This window comes from Lissotriton helveticus, chromosome 1_2 (assembly GCF_964261635.1).
Source record: "Lissotriton helveticus chromosome 1_2, aLisHel1.1, whole genome shotgun sequence".
Taxonomy (NCBI): Eukaryota; Metazoa; Chordata; class Amphibia; order Caudata; family Salamandridae; genus Lissotriton; species Lissotriton helveticus.
This window is the reverse complement of record NC_136058.1, coordinates 230,246,465-230,265,856: the sequence shown is the minus strand read 5'-3', so window position 1 is coordinate 230,265,856 and position 19,392 is coordinate 230,246,465. Positions and strand designations below refer to the sequence as shown.

General features: G+C 42.1%; 1 protein-coding gene across 1 annotated transcript in view; it reads right to left on the bottom strand.

Moving 5' to 3' along the window:
- Positions 1-19,392, bottom strand: part of LOC144799957 (cytochrome P450 4B1-like) — a 144,200-nt gene that overhangs the window by 66,645 nt on the left and 58,163 nt on the right. The window contains exon 5 of the mRNA XM_078671595.1: positions 13,687-13,811. Within this exon, the coding sequence (XP_078527721.1) occupies positions 13,687-13,811 (125 nt within the window). The remainder of the gene's footprint in view (positions 1-13,686; positions 13,812-19,392) is intronic.

The following is a 19,392-nucleotide window of genomic DNA, read 5'->3' as shown; positions in this document are numbered from 1 at the left end:
GCCAGATCTTTGAGAGATACTCTGGTACGCAGCCACTTGTTGAATGAACCACAAGTGATGGGAACTTTGAAGGAAATGAGTGGTTTCTATCCGTGTGGTAGGTGCAAAGCCTGTAGTAACAGCAAGAGAGTCATGTCATATAAGATCCCTGACATAAATGTAACTAGATCCATAACCAAATTTTTAACGTGCAGCACCGCCTATGCAATTTATTGTTTAGTCTGTCCTTGTGGCAATACTATTTATCCCCTGAAAATTAGAGTCTTGGAACATCTCAGGGCGATATCTAAAAATGACACATCATACCTGGTGGCGAGGCAATATGCTGAGAAGCATTCAAGCAACAGAAATGTTCTACAGTATTTTCGTCTTGACAATGTTAAAGATCATATCAGAGGGTGAGACAGGCTGAAAAAACTGCCAAGGTTGGAATCGCGCTATATAGTCGATCTCCAGACAAAATTTCCCAAAGGGTTAAATAGCAGTGAGGAACTGGCATCACATTTGGGAGTGTGATATGGAATATGGGATTTCTAGATATGGAATTTCAGATAGGGATCAAATATCTGATTAATTTCTGATATATTCTAATGAATTCAAAAAACCAGTAGCAATAATGTTCTGCGACTTATGGTCATAAGTTTAGAGCACACTACATTTTGATTTGTGTAATTAAAATGGCATATAAATGCAGGGGGTTATACATAGAGCGGCGAAATATAAAATAAAGAATTTGTGAGTCATTTTAGAAGGTCTGTATGGATGAGAGATGCCCTACTTGAATATCGTTAAGCGATACTGTAACATCATGGCAACGTTAGGCTTAACGCTTTGTCTAGGAACTAACTTGTGGTATATTACTTGTAAACATGTCAATGAATTTGAGTCATTGGGGGTAACAATGGAGGCAGTAGACCTTGGCCGATTCACGGCTTGATGGTTTTGTCACAAAAACGGTAAAAGAATAATATGGCGATCAATTTGATAAAGGTTGACTTCCCCAATAGGAGCTTTATTTAGAAAATTGCATATATTTAGCAAATTACATGGAATGAAAACACAGAGTGCTTTATTGTTCATAGGTAAAATGAACAAAATACAAGTCGATTGCGTACTATGCATGCTGTGGACATTTGCCGATATTCGGCGAGATTATCGTGAGCATGATGAATAAAATTTAATTTTTGCTTTCAATGTGCTTGAGGTAATCACAAGTACCTCAGCCTAAATATAATATGGGGAATTTTAAAAACACCAAAACTGCTATCTGCACACTTTTAATTTGATGTGTAATTTAAATATAATCCTATGCAGTTTAAATTGTGAATGAATTGTCACATAATGTGAACAGCATTAATTGTGTATGCATCTGCATGTAAATTGTATGTTCCAAGATGGCAGGTGATTTACATTGCTATCCTGGGGGTCCACACAGTCCTCTGTTTGCTGCACATAATGCAATTGATTAAAAGACGGCTGCCTGCGATGTGTTGGCTACACCGAAGAAGGCAGACCGCCGAAACGCGTTTGTTTGTGAAATAAAGATTCCTTAAGAACGCCACCCGCGAGTGCTTATTTTCTCCCGAAGAGGTGAAATCAGAGCTGGTATTCTAGCGGAACGCATCGCCGCATTATAGCACCCGTCCAGGAGTGATTCGTTCTGATGCATTCAGAGCTCAAAATATATATATATATATATATATATATATATATATATATATATATATATATATATATATATAGATATATATATATTCACTAAAAATACCATAGGTTTCAGGGACGTTATAGTTAGTTGAACATCTGACTCATATAAAACCAGATAAATTTGTCTGTTATAGTTAGTTGAGCCAACTATAACTTGCGCCCCTGCAATGCACTGCTGATGATGTCACCTATTACATCACTCATGAAATGGTCAGTGACATCACTGATGACATCACTGATGACATCTCAAATGACATCACTCATGACATCACTTAATGACATCATCCAGTGAATGTGTGTTACTGTAAAGGTTAAATATGTTTTATATATACAACAAGGTGTATTGAAGAATGAATGCATTTATAAGTGCCTAAAGGAATTATTTTGTATGTGTGTGACTGACTGTATAAGTGTAATTGAACGTGTCTTACTGAATGCATGGGTTAGTGACTAAACTGTGTAAAAGTCTGTATTAGTCTCTCCATTGGTGTGTAAGCAACTACATGGGTTGCTGAATAGCTACATGAGTGTCTATATAGGTTATTGATTTGTTGTCGGAGTATCTGTATGGGTCCCTGAGCATCTGTGTGGGTGGGTGCGTGGGGGAGTGTATGAGTCTGTGCATAGATGACTGAGTGGGTGATTCAGTGGTTGTAAGGATTAAAAAGTGCATCTAGGAAGGACTGTATGGGTGAGTTAGTGTGTGTATGGGTGTGTTGCTGAGTGAATGAATGTCTCAGTGGTATATCTGTGACTAACTATATACGTTTTAAGGCACTATATATGCGTGTTGGATTATATAAATGAGTATACGTGAGACTAATTTATTTGAAGAGTGTGTGAGTATAAATAAGTGTCTGCTTCTATCAGTGATTGTATAGGACAGTAAATATGTGTTAGTATCTGTATAAATAAGTGATGTGCTATGTCTAAAAATAACAAAATTGATGTGTATAACTGTATACCTGAGTTAATAGGTATATGATTGATTATTTGCTTTACTGACTAGGTGTGTGAGTAACTCTATGGATGAGTGGCAGAGTGTGACTGCATGTATAGATGTATGAGTGCATATTATAGTCCAATTTTGAAGAGTAACTACAAGTATAAGTGACTGGATGTGTGTGTAGACCTAGGAAATAGTGAGTGGTATGTAGTATATGGCATTCTTGTGTGTACGGTTTCAAAATTAGTAGTCTGCATATAAGAATGGGTGTATTAAAGTTTATATTAGAGCATCAGTATGTGCATCAGATTATCATGTGGATAATGTCATGAGTGATGTCATCAGTGATGTTATTTGAGATGTCATGAGTGATGTCATCAGTGATGTCACTGACCATGTCATGAGTGATGGAATATATGACATCATCAGCAGTGCATTGCGGGCGCCCGAGACATAGTTAGCTCAACTAACTATAACAGGCGAATTTCTCTGGTTTTATATGAGTCAACTGTTTACCTAACTATAACGTCCCTGAAACCTATGGTTTTTTTATAATGAATTTCTAAGGTTTTTTAAATGCTAATTCCTAACTATAACGTCTGTAAAACCTATGGTTTATTCAGTGAATTTCAAAGGTTATTTAAATATTAATTTCATAATTTAATGTTTATAAAACCTATATTTTTTCTATTATTTTAAAAAATATTTTGGAACTCTAGTATACTTCTTTTGTTAACTTAAAAAATTATGTAATGTTTTATATCTTCCCCAAAAAATATGTATATATATATTATTTTTGTTGAGAAAACTGCACTCCCATATCAAGCTCCATCACCACGCGAATCCGATCCACCATATTACTAAACTCGTAAGTGATGAGCATATCGTATCCGACTAGTTTGTTGCACTGCGTCCTGCGTAACATCATATACGCATGAAGTCGCCCCAGCTGCTACTTTGGTGTCCGAAAGGTACGCAGTACCAAGCCACGCGTTACCTCATGTACAAATGGGGTCGCGCCCACTGCGCTTTGCGTATGCGATGAGTACACGCTGCCAGGCCCTGTGTTACATCACACACGTATAGTGTCGCGCCGGGTACGCCATTCACTCGTTTTGTTTTTTTTTGTCTCAAAAGTATATCTAAATAACTTTTAACAGTATATGAAAGCAAGCGATAATCTAAAATATTTTAAACATTTATATATTTCTAACTGTAATAAACTTATATTATGATAAATATATTTTGTCAAAATCACGTCGGGTGCGGCCTCCTTGCGAACTCGGTGCGCGATTGCCATGTGACCTTAAAAAAAAACATTTGATTGCTTCATAACATTTCTCATTGCAACAGTTGGGGGACCCCACCCATTTTAGTCATACTCTCTACAGTGTTTGACGAGAGACACCTCTTCTGCTTAGAGAGCTTTTTTGAAAAGTTTTTTTCCTGTATACACATATGTTATACTACACACAACATGCAACGATCATCTTGATCAATATTCATGGTCTGTACATTAGCCTTCCACGTGTGATGGCCATGCATCTCAAACGTTACATCAAAAAACAAATGTGTGTTACATGATGCCCCTGGTGTGTGTGTGTGTGTGTGTGCACATTACTGTGCTCCCTTTCGGCCTGGGTATTGGTGGCTCTAAGAAGTATTAGAAGCCACGGGAAGAAGTGCACATCGTAGATCACATGTGACAAACAGTAAACATCAATGTGTAGATTTCTTTTGCCGTAAGCTCTGTTGTCAGGCTTTACCAGTATAGTAGTGTTCTATATGTGAGACTTTCAGATTCACGTTTGACATACATTGCTAGACTTTAATGAGCGTTATCACTGTGTATGACGTAGCCTCACTGCTGATCCTCCCTCCATACGTGCACGTTCACATGTGTACGTTTTGCGATACCAACACTTTCAATAATACCGCACACCATTGACATGCGTGTCTCAGCATATCCACAACCTTGACAACGACATGTGATGTTCGCCATTCAATCTTTTCGAACAGCATCTCATTAGCGATAGTTGCCGCCCTCCCGACACATATTACATTAATGTAAATTGCGCATTCTGCGACGTCGAAACTACAAAAGAAACACACGTAAGTACACTTCTTGGCCAGGCAGGAACTGAACAAAACCCAGGTCCCTGTAATAATGATCACACCCCTACGCTGGCCTGGCATACGCAAGCCCAGCCCACTTTGCGTACATATAAATAGGATAATGACGACGCCACATGTTCCACTTCTTCCACACTGCCTCGGGTGATATGGCCGCATCCACCTCGCATATCACAATGCGCAATGAAGAAAAAGGGATCCATGAAGTGTACATCCTGCCAATCAACACTGGTTCTAAATTGTGTACCCTACTGCCCGTCGTCTTTCCAAAGGAATCCATGAGGTGTACACCATCCCGCAATCAACACTCCATCTGAATTGTGAGCACTGCTGCCCGTAGTGTTTGCATACACAATGACAGCAGGTGAGCAGTGGGGCCTGGGTGCACAGGGCCCCAATTGAGCGTGGGGCGGCGGGAGGGGTAGAATGCATCAGCCTGGCTGCTCAGGTGCGAACAAGCGATGTTGCCGTGCGCAATGACGTGATCTCTGACCTGATTCAGTCTCATCTTTGTCTCATTTTAAAGACCTGCTGCACCATACTGTAGGCCTGAGCCAGCAGGCAGCGCTGCCCTACAGACACGTGTTGAGCATGGTGCGAATAAGTGATGTTGCCGTGCGTAATGATGTGATCTCTGACCTCATTCAACCACATCTCTGTCTCAGTTTCAGGACCTGCTGGACCGTACTGTAGGCCTGAGCGTGGCGTTGGCTTTTAGGGCACTATAGTGAGCTCATTACTATGTGTACATGCACACAGCCTACTGCATTACACGTGCACATTATGCTTCTACCATGCACTCTGTTCTTTTGTGTGTGAACCTTTGTATAATATATTATTATTTAACCTTGTGTATTCTCATGCACTCCAACTCCTCTTTAAACCACGATTACTACTAACAGTTGGTAGATCGTACTTAAAAAAAAAGGATGCACTCAACTTCTGTTTTCTATTAAGCTTGAAATAAACCTTCAATTACCTCCAGACGTTTCCACCATTACATTATTTCTCCCTTTGCAAACACTGAATTGATGGATCCAAAATGGGTGGAGCGGGAGCTCACCCGGCGATGATGCCCTGGGCATTCCGACGCCTTCCATCGTGGTATCAAGACACCATCCCCGACCGGAGACCTGCTCTCCTACCCTACAAACATACCTTGGACTCAGAACTTGCACCAACACCTCGTTGGACACACCGATGGTGGCAGGTGAGCAGTGAAGCCTCGATGTGCAGGACCTACAATTGAGCACAGTGCGGGGTGTATGGGGCTGGGGTGCAGCACCCTGGGTGCACAGTTGCTGGCAAGTGATTTTCCCGTACCTAATAATGTAATCTCTGGCCTCATTCATATGTTTCATTTTAAGGACTTGCTGCACCACACTTTTTCTCGTGGACCCCAGAGTCCTAGACAAATGGGTGATGGGAGGGTAAACACTGAGGGCTCGGTACAGTAGGCCAAAGCTCTGTCTCCTCATCCCTCTGTTCTTTTGACTCTCACTTCCCTTGTCCCTTCCACCCACCCCCCCTCCCTCCTATTATCACCATCGTCCTTTCATTTGGACTACCTTTCTTTACCTCTTCCACATGGCACACATACTTATGTTTAATTTTTGTCTTGCAGGTTTTGAACGCTGCTTCCACAGGAGTCCAACCCACGTATTTTATTTTATCCTGTTGTTTTTTCTAATAAACTTACGTTTCCATTTATTTGTGTTTTAATAAAGGTTATTTTTTTTCCAATAAATAACTGAGTGTATAGGTCTTCTTTTTCTGACACTTGTCTATAGTTTACTGTGAAAATTGTCTGTTGATAGGATATTAAGAGGGAAAACATTTGTAATTTACCGGTGTATCTACTAAGCATAATCCAACTGAGTATTACACAAACGAAGCATGGGTAATTCTACAACTGCAAGGGTTCTAAGAGTGCATCACTTTATAACACCATGTGTACTGCCTGTGTGTAATTACAGAACCAATAAGGTACTGCCTAGGACCACCGAGGCTTGAGGGACTGCTGAGGCCCACCCTGCCTATTTAAGTAAAGGCCCGGAGGGTGGCGATCCCCGGACTTCAGTTGGCCTGGAACCCCCGAACAATTAGTAAACAATGTCCGGGAAGAGGACAGTCCCATAGGCTGTGAAACGTCTTTGTGCCCTTCCGCGCCTAATTTACATGTAACATTACGATCCCCAGTCCTACAGAGACCCCGCAATATAATAATAGGATTGGCCACGGAACATTACCGACCAGGGGCCTCATTTAAATGAACGGTTGAGACTTTGCTTTTTTTTTTTTCTTCTCTCCCATTTTTACCATCCGGATCCGCTCTATTAAAGTGATACAAGTTTTTCCTCCTCTCGCTTCAACTAGTCAAACAAGGATTTGCTATCACAGGGTAGAAGGCATGCACCCGCCCCTTAATAGCAAACACACATGTCCTGGGGATGCACATCCCTAGACAATGTATGAACTGCACCTGGGAAGTCATGCTCCTTAGGACCATGATACATTGGTTAGTATAAACAATACTAACACTACTTACACACATGTAGTACAGCGACCAGAGTGTAGTGAAGAGGTAGAGGAAGTGCAAAATCTAAAAATATAAATTCTACCAGAGGTCGTATGACATAGTTCAATGAGCCAACGACCCTGAGATGAGTAGAAACAGCTACGCGAAGAAAACGGGTCTTCAGCAGAAGGCGATCAATTTTGAAATATTGTTGAGTGCTGCATTCTTTTTACCTTCTCCCTCTCGTCACCAAATTTATGTAGTGAAGAGGCAGACAGCAGTGGATCCGATAAGTAGATTTATTACAGGAAAACAAGACACCTTAAACAGCCACCAACAGGAGCAGACAGCAAGGCAACAGCCTTCTCAGCACTGTGTACAAACTCCCCAAGGTTCCCCTTAAGAAATCCCTACATTCTAACATTACATACTTACATTCTAGTAGAATTACATCCTAACATTCGACTATGACTTACATTGCAATACTACACCGAGCACATAACTTTACAGCAATGAGCTCATGATTTCATCAATGAGTCTTGAGATCGGTAGAGGTGAGTAGTTAGCTTCCCACTCCCTGTATTGTATAAACTAACACTCCTCCCACAGGTATGCTACAGCGCCCAGAGCACGTCACTTTGCAGCAATGAGTTCACGCTTTAGGCTCACAGTTTAATCCCAGAGTCTTCAGACCAGTAGGAGTGACTACTTAACTTCCCACTTCCTATGTACTATAAACGCATACTAACACTACTTACACAGTTATACTACAGTGGCTAATATCCTGCGGCACCCAGAGCCCATCACTTTACAACAATCAGCTCGGTTTCATCCCCGACTCTTCACACCAGTAGGCGTTAGTACTTCGCTTCCCGCTTCCGGTATAGTATAAACATACAATAGCAGTCAGTAGTTCGCTTCCCACTCCCTGTATGGTATAAACGCCTACTAACACTACTTGCACACGTATGCTACAAAGACCAGACCATATCACTTTACAGCCAAGAGCTCACACTTTAGGCTCTCGATTTCATACCCGAGTGTAGCACCATATCATATCAGCACCATGTCACTCTGAGCAACACTTCAGACCGGTATCAGGGACTACTTCGCTTTGCACTCCCCCACAGAGATTACAGTGCTCCTACCCTCGTTTCTAACTTTTTTTGCCCTTTTTCCCATTACTCGCTTCAACGGAATCACAAAATGGCGGCCAACTACTTCACCACCCGCTTCCGGTACAGTATAAACGCACAATAGCAGTCAGTAGTTCGCTTCCCACACCCTGCATGATATAAACGCATACTAACACTACTTGCATATGTATACTACTGCGCCCAGAGCCCATCCCTTTACAGCAATCACCTAGGTTTCATCCCCAAGTCTTCACACTAGTAGGTGTGAGTACTTTGCTTCCCGCTTCCGGTATAGTATAAACGTACAATAGCGGTCAGTAGTTTGCTTCCCACTCCCTGTATGGTATAAACGCCTACTAACACTACTTGCACACGTATGCTACAAAGACCAGACCACATCACTTTACAGCCTAGAGCTCACGCTTTAGGCTCTCGGTTTCATACCTGAGTGTAGCACCATATCAAATCAGCACCATGTCACTCTAAGCAACACTGCACTTTCAGACCGGTAAGAGTGACTACTTTGCTTCACACTCCCTCACAGAGATTATAGTGCTCCTACCTTCCTTTCCAACTTTTTTCGCCCTTTTTTCCCGTTACTCGCTTCAGCGGAATCACAAAATGGCGGCCAACACTTCCTAGTTGCAACCGCTCCCAGCGCTCGCAGCCAATAAGCAGCAAGCTCGTGCTCGTAACGCCTCAGCCAATCAGATGGCAGAATTCCCAAATATCGATATCTGTAAATTTTGATATTTCTCAAAAACTACTGAGCGGATTTACCCCAAATAGCAAAAATGTGCTTTCTAGAACAAGACCCTTCTCCCTACCAAATTTGAGGTAGTTCTGTTCACCCGTTCGACCTATAGCCTTATATAAATTATCCTATGGAAATTAACATGTAGAAAACACGTTTTGGGACCCCCCTTTTTTCTCGGCCCCTCTTGATGAATCACCCCCAATCTTTCCACATAGGAGCTGATATCAACAAAGATTTGGTTTTGAAGATTTCTTAAAGATTCATCAAACGTCGCAAAACAAAAAATGCTCTTCATCAGTGATGTCATGAGTGATGTCACTGACCATGTCATGAGTGATGTAATATGTAACATCATCAGCAGTGCATTACGGGCGCACGAGTAATAGTTAGCTCAACTAACTATAACAGGCGAATTTCTCTTGAGTCAAATGTCCAACTAACTATAACGTCTCTGAAACCTATGTTTTTTTAGTGAATTTTAAAGGTTTCTTAAATGCTATTTCCTAACTATAATGTCTCTAAAATCTATGTTTTTTTCAGTGAATTTTGAAGGTTTTTTAAATGTTAATTTCATATTTTAATAATTATAAAACCTATATTTTTCCGATTTTTTTTTGTAAAAGTTTGAAACTCTATTATAATTCTTTTTTTAACTTTAAAAATTATGTAATGTTTTACATCTTCCTCCAAAAATATGTATATTTTTTTCGATGAGATAACTGCACTCCCTTACCGGTAGTGTACCAAGCTCCATCACCACGCTAATCCTATCCGCCATATTACTAAACTTGTAAATGATCCGCATTTCGTATCCGACGGGTTTGTGGCACTGGGGCCCACGTAACATCATATACGTATGAGGTCGCGCCAGCTGCTTCTTTGGTATCCGACGGGTACGCAGTACCAAGCCACGCGTTATGTCATGTACGTATGGGGTTGTGCCTGCTGCGCGTTGCGTATGCGACGAGAGCACGCTGCCAGGCCCTGTGTTACATCATAGACGTATGGTGTCGCACCAGGTAAGCCATTCCCTCGGTTTATTTTTATGTCTCAAATTTATATTTAAATAACTTTAAACTGTATATGAGAGCAAGCACTAATCTAAAATATTTTAAACAGGTATATATTTCTAACTGTAATAAACTTATATTATGATAAATATATTTTTCCAAAATCTTGTCGGGTGCGGCCTACTTGCGCCCTTGATGCGCGATTGCCGTATGACCTTAAAAAGAATCATTTGATTAGTTCATAACATTTCCCATTGTAACAGTTGGAGGACCCCACCCATTTTAGTCATTCTCTGTTTAGCATTTGTTGAGACACACCCCTTCTGCTTAGTGAGCTTTTTAGAAATGTTCTCTTGCTGTGTACACATATCTTATACTACGCACAACATGCAATGATCATCTTGATCAATATTCATCGTCTGTACATTAGCCTTCCACGTGTGATGGCCATGCATCCAAACGTTACATCAAAAAAAAAATGTGTGTTACACAATGCCCCTGGTGTGTGTGTGTGTGCACACTATTGTGCAGGCTTCCGGCCTGGGTATTGGTGGCTCTAAGGAGTATCATCAGCCATGGGCACATCCTAGATTGCATGTGACAAACAGTAACCAGTAATGTGTAGATTTGTATTGCTGTATGCTCTGTTGTCAGGCTTTACCAGTATAGTAGTCTGTCATATGTGAGACTTTCAGATTCACGTTTGGCATGCATTGCTTGACTGTAATGAATGTTATCACTATGTATGACGTAGCCTCACTGCTGATCCTCCCTCCACCGAGCACATTCACATATGTTCGCTTCGCGATAGCAACACTTTTAATAATACCGCACAACACTGACATGCGTGTCTGCGCATATCCACAATCTTGACAACGACATGTGATGTATGCCATTCAATGTTTTTGAACAGCATCTCATTAACAATAGTTTCCGCCTTTCCGGTACATGCTACAATAATGTAAATTGAGCATTCTACGACGTCAAAACTGCAACAGAAACACACATAAGTACACTTCCTGACTAGGCAGGAACTGAACAACACCCAAGTCCCCGGAGCAATTATTCACACCCCTACGCTGGCCTGGCGTACGCAAGCCCAGACCACTTTGCGTACGTATAAATAGAATAACAACGACGCCACAAGTACCAGTTCTTCCACACTGCCTCAGGTGATATGGCCGCATCCACCTCGCATATCACAATGAGCAATAAAAAAGGGATTTATAAGGCGTACACCATCCTCGCAATCAACAATGGACATAAATTGTGAACCCTACTGGACGTCGTGTTTCGAAAGGAATCCATGAGGTGTACACCATCCTGCAATAAAGACTGCAACTGAATTGTGAACACTGCTGCCTGTCGTGTTTGGACACACAACAATGACAGCAGGTGAGCAGTGGGGCCTGGGTGCACAGGAGCTACAATAGAGCGCGGTGCTGCGGGCGGGGTGGGGTGCATCAGCCTGGCTGCGCAGGTGCGAACAAACGGTGTTGCCTTGCGTAATGATGTAATCTCTGACCTCATTCAGTGACATCACTGTCTCATTGTAAGGACTTGCTGGACTGTACTGTAGGCCTAAGCCATCGGGCAGCGCTGCCCTACAAACACGTGTTGACCGCGGTGCTGCAGGAGGGGTAGGGTGCATCAGCCTGGCTTCGCAGGTGCGAACAAGCAACGTTGGTGTGCGTGATGATGTGATCATTCATATCTGTTTCATTTTAAGGACTTGCTGGACCGCACTTTTTCTCGCGGACGCCAACGTCCCAGACACACTGGTGAAGGGAGGTGAACAATGAGGGATGGGTGCAGTAAGCCTACGCTCTGTATCCTCCTCCCTGTGGTCTTTTGACTTTCCCTCCCCTTCTCCCTTCCACCCACTCCTTCTCTGTCCCATTCTCACTATCTTCCTTTCATTCTGACTACCTTTCTTTTTCTCTTCGACATGGCACACATACTTATGTTTCTATTTTGACTTGCAGGTTTTGTACACTGCTTCCGGAGGAGTCCCACCCACTTATTTCATGTTATACAATTGCTTGTTGTAATAAAGTTGTGTATCTATTTATTTGTGTTGTTTTAATAAAGCTTATTTTATTTTTTACCAATTAATAAGTGAGTGTATACGTTTTTTCTTTTTCTGACAACACTTGTCTGTAGTTTATTGTGAAAATCGTTTGTTTATAGGAGGTTATGAGGGAAAAGATTTGTAATTTTGAGGTCCACCTACCAAATATAAACCAACCTTCATTATGCAGACTGAGACATAAGAGCAAGATGCTGTCACTCACGACGACTGACACTCCAAATACTAATTTGCTGATTGGGCGGCTAACCCAAAATGTGCATGACAGCTAAAAGAACCCAATGGCTGAAGGGGTCTGACCCACTCTCCTAATCCATGTGTGCTATATGCAGTGATACAAAATGTGAATGTTGTTGAGTAGGAGAATAAAAGTGGAGGTAGTGCGGGTATACGTTCCCGTGTTTTGTTCTATGAAACTAAACAAATGCTAGAATGTGAGCACCGATCATAAAAACCACTGACCTTCGTTTAAAAATATATCTATTTTTACCCTGTACGAAGTCTACCCTTTTTTGCCGCCCTGCTATTACCTTGCAAAGTTATCCCTAAATTACAGGGACAGCCGCGCCATGACAGGAATCTGGAGCACTTTTAAATGGCAAGCACCAAAATGTTCATATTCCCAATTCGCCTGCTGGAAGTTATAGCTGTCACACATCGCATCAAGGGTACCAGCCTTTGCAATTTCTTAACATGGCAGCATGTGAATGCCTCACAGGACTCTGTAGGACCAGGTAAACGCTTTCACGCTGATGATAAACTTTCCTGGGGTGAGCAAGGCTCCTTTTAAAAAAAAAAAATGCCATCCCACGGATTGCGAACCTGTGAACACATCACACCAGCAAGAAAAATCCACAATGCCCTTTCTTTGCAGTGCATTTTTTGTGCACCCAGGGAAGATCAGCCTAAGAAATACCAGGGGGCAGATTTACAAGCCCCTTACGCCACTTTTGCGTCACTTTTAACATGGAAAAAGTGACGCAAAAGTGGCGCACGGGGCTTGTAAATAAGCCCCCAGGTGCCCCTGGAAGCAGACTTGATAAAGAGCTCCCACCCCATCCCTGTGGATCAAGATTCCTTGGTGACTTCCTAAACCCCTGGAGAGGGACAGAGAGGCTACTAGCATGTCTCATCACCGCCATTCACCCTTGCTGCCTGGCCACCTGGAGAAGGTGCAGAGTTACGGCAACCGCTTCCTAACAAGAAGGGATTGAAAAGTCAGCAGGAGGTATTTGCCATATGATTAATGCTATCTCTGCGTCCATCCCCACATTGTAATTAATAGCCTAGAGAGGGTGATGTAACTCTTCCGCATGGAGGTTAAATCTTCACTTTTCTGATGCTGTAAACAGATCCCTAAATACCTAAGAAATAATGTTAAACCACTCACCTCTCCATCTGGCAGTTGCTGTCATAGCTGAAGGCACATTTCATGATACTGTCGAGGGTCATTAGGCTAACATGTTGGAAAAGTTCCACCGATGTGCTTTTAACTATCAGTTTTTCCCACTTATCCTGTTATTCAGGAGACACAAAAAAGCGCAGGGTAAGGAAATGTATGAAACTGTAGCTGTGCTGCTCTTTTTTGCAGATGGCAATCTCTGTAGCCATCGCCAAACAGCTTGTTTTGGTTTACAACACAACTACATTCACATGTGGATCAGTCTGTAAAAGTCACGATGATGTGATAAAAACCTGGGGCCTCATTTATGAAAAGTGACGCATCGCTGCGTGAAAACAGCGATGCGTCACTATTCACTGCGCCCTCCTTGCACCACCAATGATGCGTCATATTTACAGTATGACGCATCATTGCGCAAGGAGTTACAGATACGTCAGTATTTTTGACGTATCTGTATGGCACAAAAGTGGCGCATTGCTGGAGTATGTCACAAAAGTGACGCAACTCCAGCAAGGAGTCCTTTCACATGGGGTAAGCCCCATGTGAAAGGGCCTGCGTCAGTCTTACGCCTGCTGTGAAGCAGGCGTAAGAAATTGACGCATTTGTGTCCTAGAAGTGGCGCTGTGAAATCACATAGATTTCACTGCGTCACTTCTACGGCCCTTTCTTGCGTCAATACGCCCCCCTTGCATACATTATACCTGGAGCAGGTATAATGTGGCGCAGGGGTTTACAAAGTGACGCATCTCCCTAGATGCGTCACTTTGTAAATATGGCGCAACAAGGCGCATTTTTTACGCAACTGGTGCGTCACAAAAAGTGACGCACCAGAGGCGTAAATGTGACACATAGCCTCATAAATAAGGCACCTGCTCTTTATGGATACATTTTTGTAAATGAGACTTGCATACAACCGTAATCCTATGTGCAATACGAATTTGGGGAAGAGGACATAAGAAACAAATAACATATATGAGGCACATTAAACACACAAAAAGTGATAGGAGGAATGCTTGCAATAAATCTAACAACTAGCACCCGCTCGGGGTAGCACTGAAACCCATCGTTCGGTTGCCCACCATGCCACCTCGGTTTGGATGCAGCCCTGTGGCGTAGCTAGACCTTTAGCCGACCATGGCAGTCCCTGTGTTTGCTACCCCGTGACGGCCACAAGTAAGAGTAGGAGTGGGGGAATGTGACGCCACCCCCAAAACTTGAGCACCCTGGCTGCACCACTGATCCAGCCACTTTCAAATCAATGTTGACCCTGCTCCAATGGAAACAGTCAGTTCGAAAAGCCATGCTAGCTCCTCCCTGAACCAGAACACAAGCAACCCGAACCTGGCAATTAGGGGCGGAGCTTGCGACCCAGAGGCGGAGGTTCCGGCCCAGAGGTAGACATTTGAGCCATGGCTAAATCCCCACCTCCGAGCCGGAAGCTCTGCCTCCAAGCCGCAAGCTCTGCCTCCGGGCCGCAGGCTCCGCCCCTAAGCTGGAAGCTCCGCCTCCAGGTCGGAATTTCCGGCCCGAGTGCAGACGTAAAGTTAGTAGTCTTAAATCTATTCTGTGAATATCGAAAGTAGTAAGTTCATTCTGTGAATCCCGAAAGTAGTAAGTTCACTCTGTGAATCCCGAAAGTAGTAAATGTAAATGTATTTCGATTTATATAGCGCACGAATCACCCAGGGGTCTCAAGGCGCTTGCTTAGGGAACCCGTCCTGGTATTCCCCTGTGAGATACCCCAGCAGGGTATTCACAAGGTGAAAGCCAGGCATCCCGCCGCGAGGGGCCATAGTGAAGATTATGCAATCTATTGCCCAGACTCGCAGAGTGTGACCCCGTGAGTCGAGTAGGCACCGGATGGAGAATTGTCGAGTCTGTGGAATTTTTGAGCCCGAGACCCGCCGAGGCGGGGAATCGAACCCTGGTCCGCGGCTGATCTCAGCTTCCGGGTCTGCCGCCTCTAACCACTGAGCCACGCTTCTCCACAGGGATATTCTGTGAATACCAAATAGTAGTAAGTTTAGGATTTAGTCTTAAATTCATTCGCGAATCGGGCCCCGAGTGTTTATCTGGCTGTTAGGTCATGCTGAATGCTAAGAGCTAGGCAGAAATGTGAGGCTTTCCGCGGAGGTCTGTATATAGACATGTAACTCTTATGGGCAGATGTAAACTGCAGATTCTAATGTAACTCTATCCTTATAAGGAATTCAAATCAAAGGCCTTGCAATCAACATGCACATATTAGACAGGCTAATGTATTATTAACGAATGACCCCAAAGCATTGTAATATTTCTGGCAAGAACATGTGGTTTTCTGAGCATGGTTCTTATACTTCCAAATGCCTTCAAATCCACACTGTAGATATGCTCTATATATTTATATAGTAATACCAGGCAATTTGATTAAGCCCAAGATGGCAAGCATATATTTATGTTAGTGATTGCAACCACAGTGGATTAAGTTGAGAGAGGCCTCATTTTATGACGTCAGACATTTTTGAACAGGTGTGTCATGGGATGACCGTGGCCCTCAGTGTAAAGCTCATTGGGGGGTGTGGTAGTTGTCGTGTCCTTTCTATTCCTTCTATGTTCATTATAGAATTTAGAATTTATCTATGTCAGGTAGAATTCATTGATGTAATGTTGATGAGTTATTTAGAATTCACTGATGTAAGTGTATTATTTGAATGGGAGGAGAAGCGGTTGGGGATTGATGGAGCAGGACACTTTTGCTCTTGCAGTAGTGGGTCTATTATTGCCACTTAATTAAATAAGCATTTTTGTAAACCTTTTGACTCCCTCACTTCTTTACAATGGCGGCAAGGTATTTTTAGTGCAGACCCACTGTGCTTATCTCTTGATTTATTCTCCGTGTAGGATTCTCTATTTGGAATTCCTTTTGCTGTTTCCTGCATTTCTACAGTCCTCCTGTGTATACATTTTTCAAGGAATATATTCGTGTCTTTGGACCTCTTTAGTGACGTTTATTGCTATTTTGAATCGGATATTCAAGGTACTGTGCTCTTTAATTGTACTTGCCGTTTATTTGTGGCCGTTGTCTGCTCGTGTGCCTGCTTGCGCAGAGGAATTTGCATGTGCCGAGAGATCTACATGTGTCTTCTTGTGACTTCTGTGTACCTGACTGCAGCTGTTGCCAGGATATCTAACGTGGAGTTCTGCATGCGTCTACAACGCAATCCAAGTCAGCGGCGGCCATCTTTGGTGGATGTTTTCACACGTTTTCACGCTACGTGACAGCCATTTTGCTTCGACATATTGGCGCTACATGGCGGGCGTATTGGTTCCACCTCCGTCCATATTCCCACACACCCTGTTTCCTCAGCGCAAGCATTTCTACAGTTCTGTGCACATCGTTTCAATCTTCAGGAGGATTTCTTTGTAGTTTGTGATTCGCACATTGCTATTTAAGACTACGAATATACTGGTATTCATTTCATTTTCTGTTACTTTTATGCTTGTGCATCACAGTGATGCACACACTTCTAGTGTGAATTTTATCTTTTTCTCCACAACAGTGATATGCACACTCTTTTCAAGAACTGCATTTGCATATTCTGTTGTTTCAAGTGTATATTTGAAAGTTATTTCAACCTATAGTGATATGTACACTTATTTCGATTACTGATTTTGAGTTCAATTTTAGGGTCTTCTTTCATACTGTGTTGTGCATTATATTATTACAATTCAATTCAATTTCAGTCTTTATTCGGTTTAAAAAACCTTGTAAGATACAAACATACAATCATAATACATCATGTAACAATATAAACACATCATAATACATAATGAAACAATAGCAGCGGGTAGAATATCAACACATTTCCTTTGCATAAAATACCTAAAATTCAGTTCATTTTCCAAGCCATCCATTTGATTGACTAGATCGTGGTTGGCCCCTCCAGTATACAGAACACTAAATATTCGAGTTTAATAAAAAAATAATTTAACTGTTTTGTTAAAAAGGAGAATACACGTCAGGACAGTAAACAACGACATATAGCAGCTAACAAATAACGTAAAAAACATGGTAAAGTAGCCTATTCCATTAGGTTTTTAAGTTTTTAGGTTTTTCATCCTCCTAATCAAGGCTACACATAAGAGAAAACGACTTAGGCTGAACACAATCGTTTGTGCAGTGTCACCCTTAAAAATTCTAAGTCCAACCTTAATTTGTCTGAAGCCTAGCCTTTTACAGATTGGCTTGAGCCATTTTTTCCTGGCTCTTAGGTAAGCTGGGCATATAAATAAAACATGGGACTCATCCTCTTTCAACCTCATCTCGCATAGCTCACATATATCAGAGCCAGCGGCCCCGGCCAACCCCTTATTACAAGTCCAGCTGGTTGTCCTTTCTTTTAATTGTAAGATACCATACCAGAACTTTAGATATAGGCTTTTGGCAAGTGGGGGGTAAATTTCATCCATAAGGGGCTCTAAATACATAGTCATTTTAATTTCGAAAAATTTCGAAGTTAGGGTCCCTGTTCTGGGGTTTAATAACACTGAGTCTCTAATATAATCCCAGTACCTTTGCTTCAAAATCTTTTTTGAACTATTTGTGAGGGAATCAGGATCGAACCAGAAGTCACTTAGCCCTAATTTTTCAAACCATTTCTTGACGTACTCTAACCATGGCAAATGCGTACTATTCCTTATGGCCAATATCTCTTTCAATGCTTCTCTATAATCTGTCAGCTCCTCAACGGACCATAAACGGATCCAATAAAGGAGCGGACGAAGAGAAGCATAGTCATCTGTACGTCTAAAATTAAGGTCCCATAATACTGGTGTCAGTGGTGTTGACCCTGGAATCCCTAGAAGTTGCCTAATAAACGAGTTTTCCCTGACTCGAAAAGTATCCTTTGAGGCATAAGCCCAAAGGTCCGCACCATAAAGTGAGGATGATTGTACTTTATATTTGAATAGTTCAATAGCTGGTGAGACTGCTTTAAAATGGCTATTCTTATGCCTCTTTAAAAATCGGACACTGATTTTGGGTCAGCCTTAGTTTTGAGTTCTCCAATTGCGTCTTCCATGTGACGTGACTGTCTAAAATAATGCCCAGGTATTTAAAATTGGGGACCTCTTCAATAAGTTCATTATTTATCTTAAAGACCTTATTGAAACCTTTATGAGGGTTGATTGTCATGACTTTTGTTTTAGAGGAATTAATTTCTAATCCCTTGTCGTGACAATACAAGCTAAAAGTATTTAAAAGGTTTTGGAGTCCCCTAGGTGTCTGAGAAATTAAAATCGTGTCGTCTGCAAACAACAGTGCCGGAACGGCTTGCCCGCTCAATTTGGGAGAGTCATGCTCGCAGCCCAAAAGAGTTTCGGGGATGTCATTAACGTACAAAGAGAATAAGGTAGGTGCCATTACACACCCCTGCCTTACCCCTTTTGCTATTTTTATTTTCTCGCTAACTTCACCATTAGGTCCCCATCTGACTCGTGCATAATTATTCTCGTGAAGTCTAATTAAAATTTGAAGGATATTTGCAGGGACACCCATTTTACTTAGTGTCTTCCATAGGGCTTCCCTTGGAACCATGTCAAAAGCTGTCTTCAAATCTACAAATGCCACGTATATATGGGAACTTCTTATAATCGTGTATTTCCAGACTAAACATAAAAATCTAAAAACCTGGTCTATAGTGCTTATCTTTGATC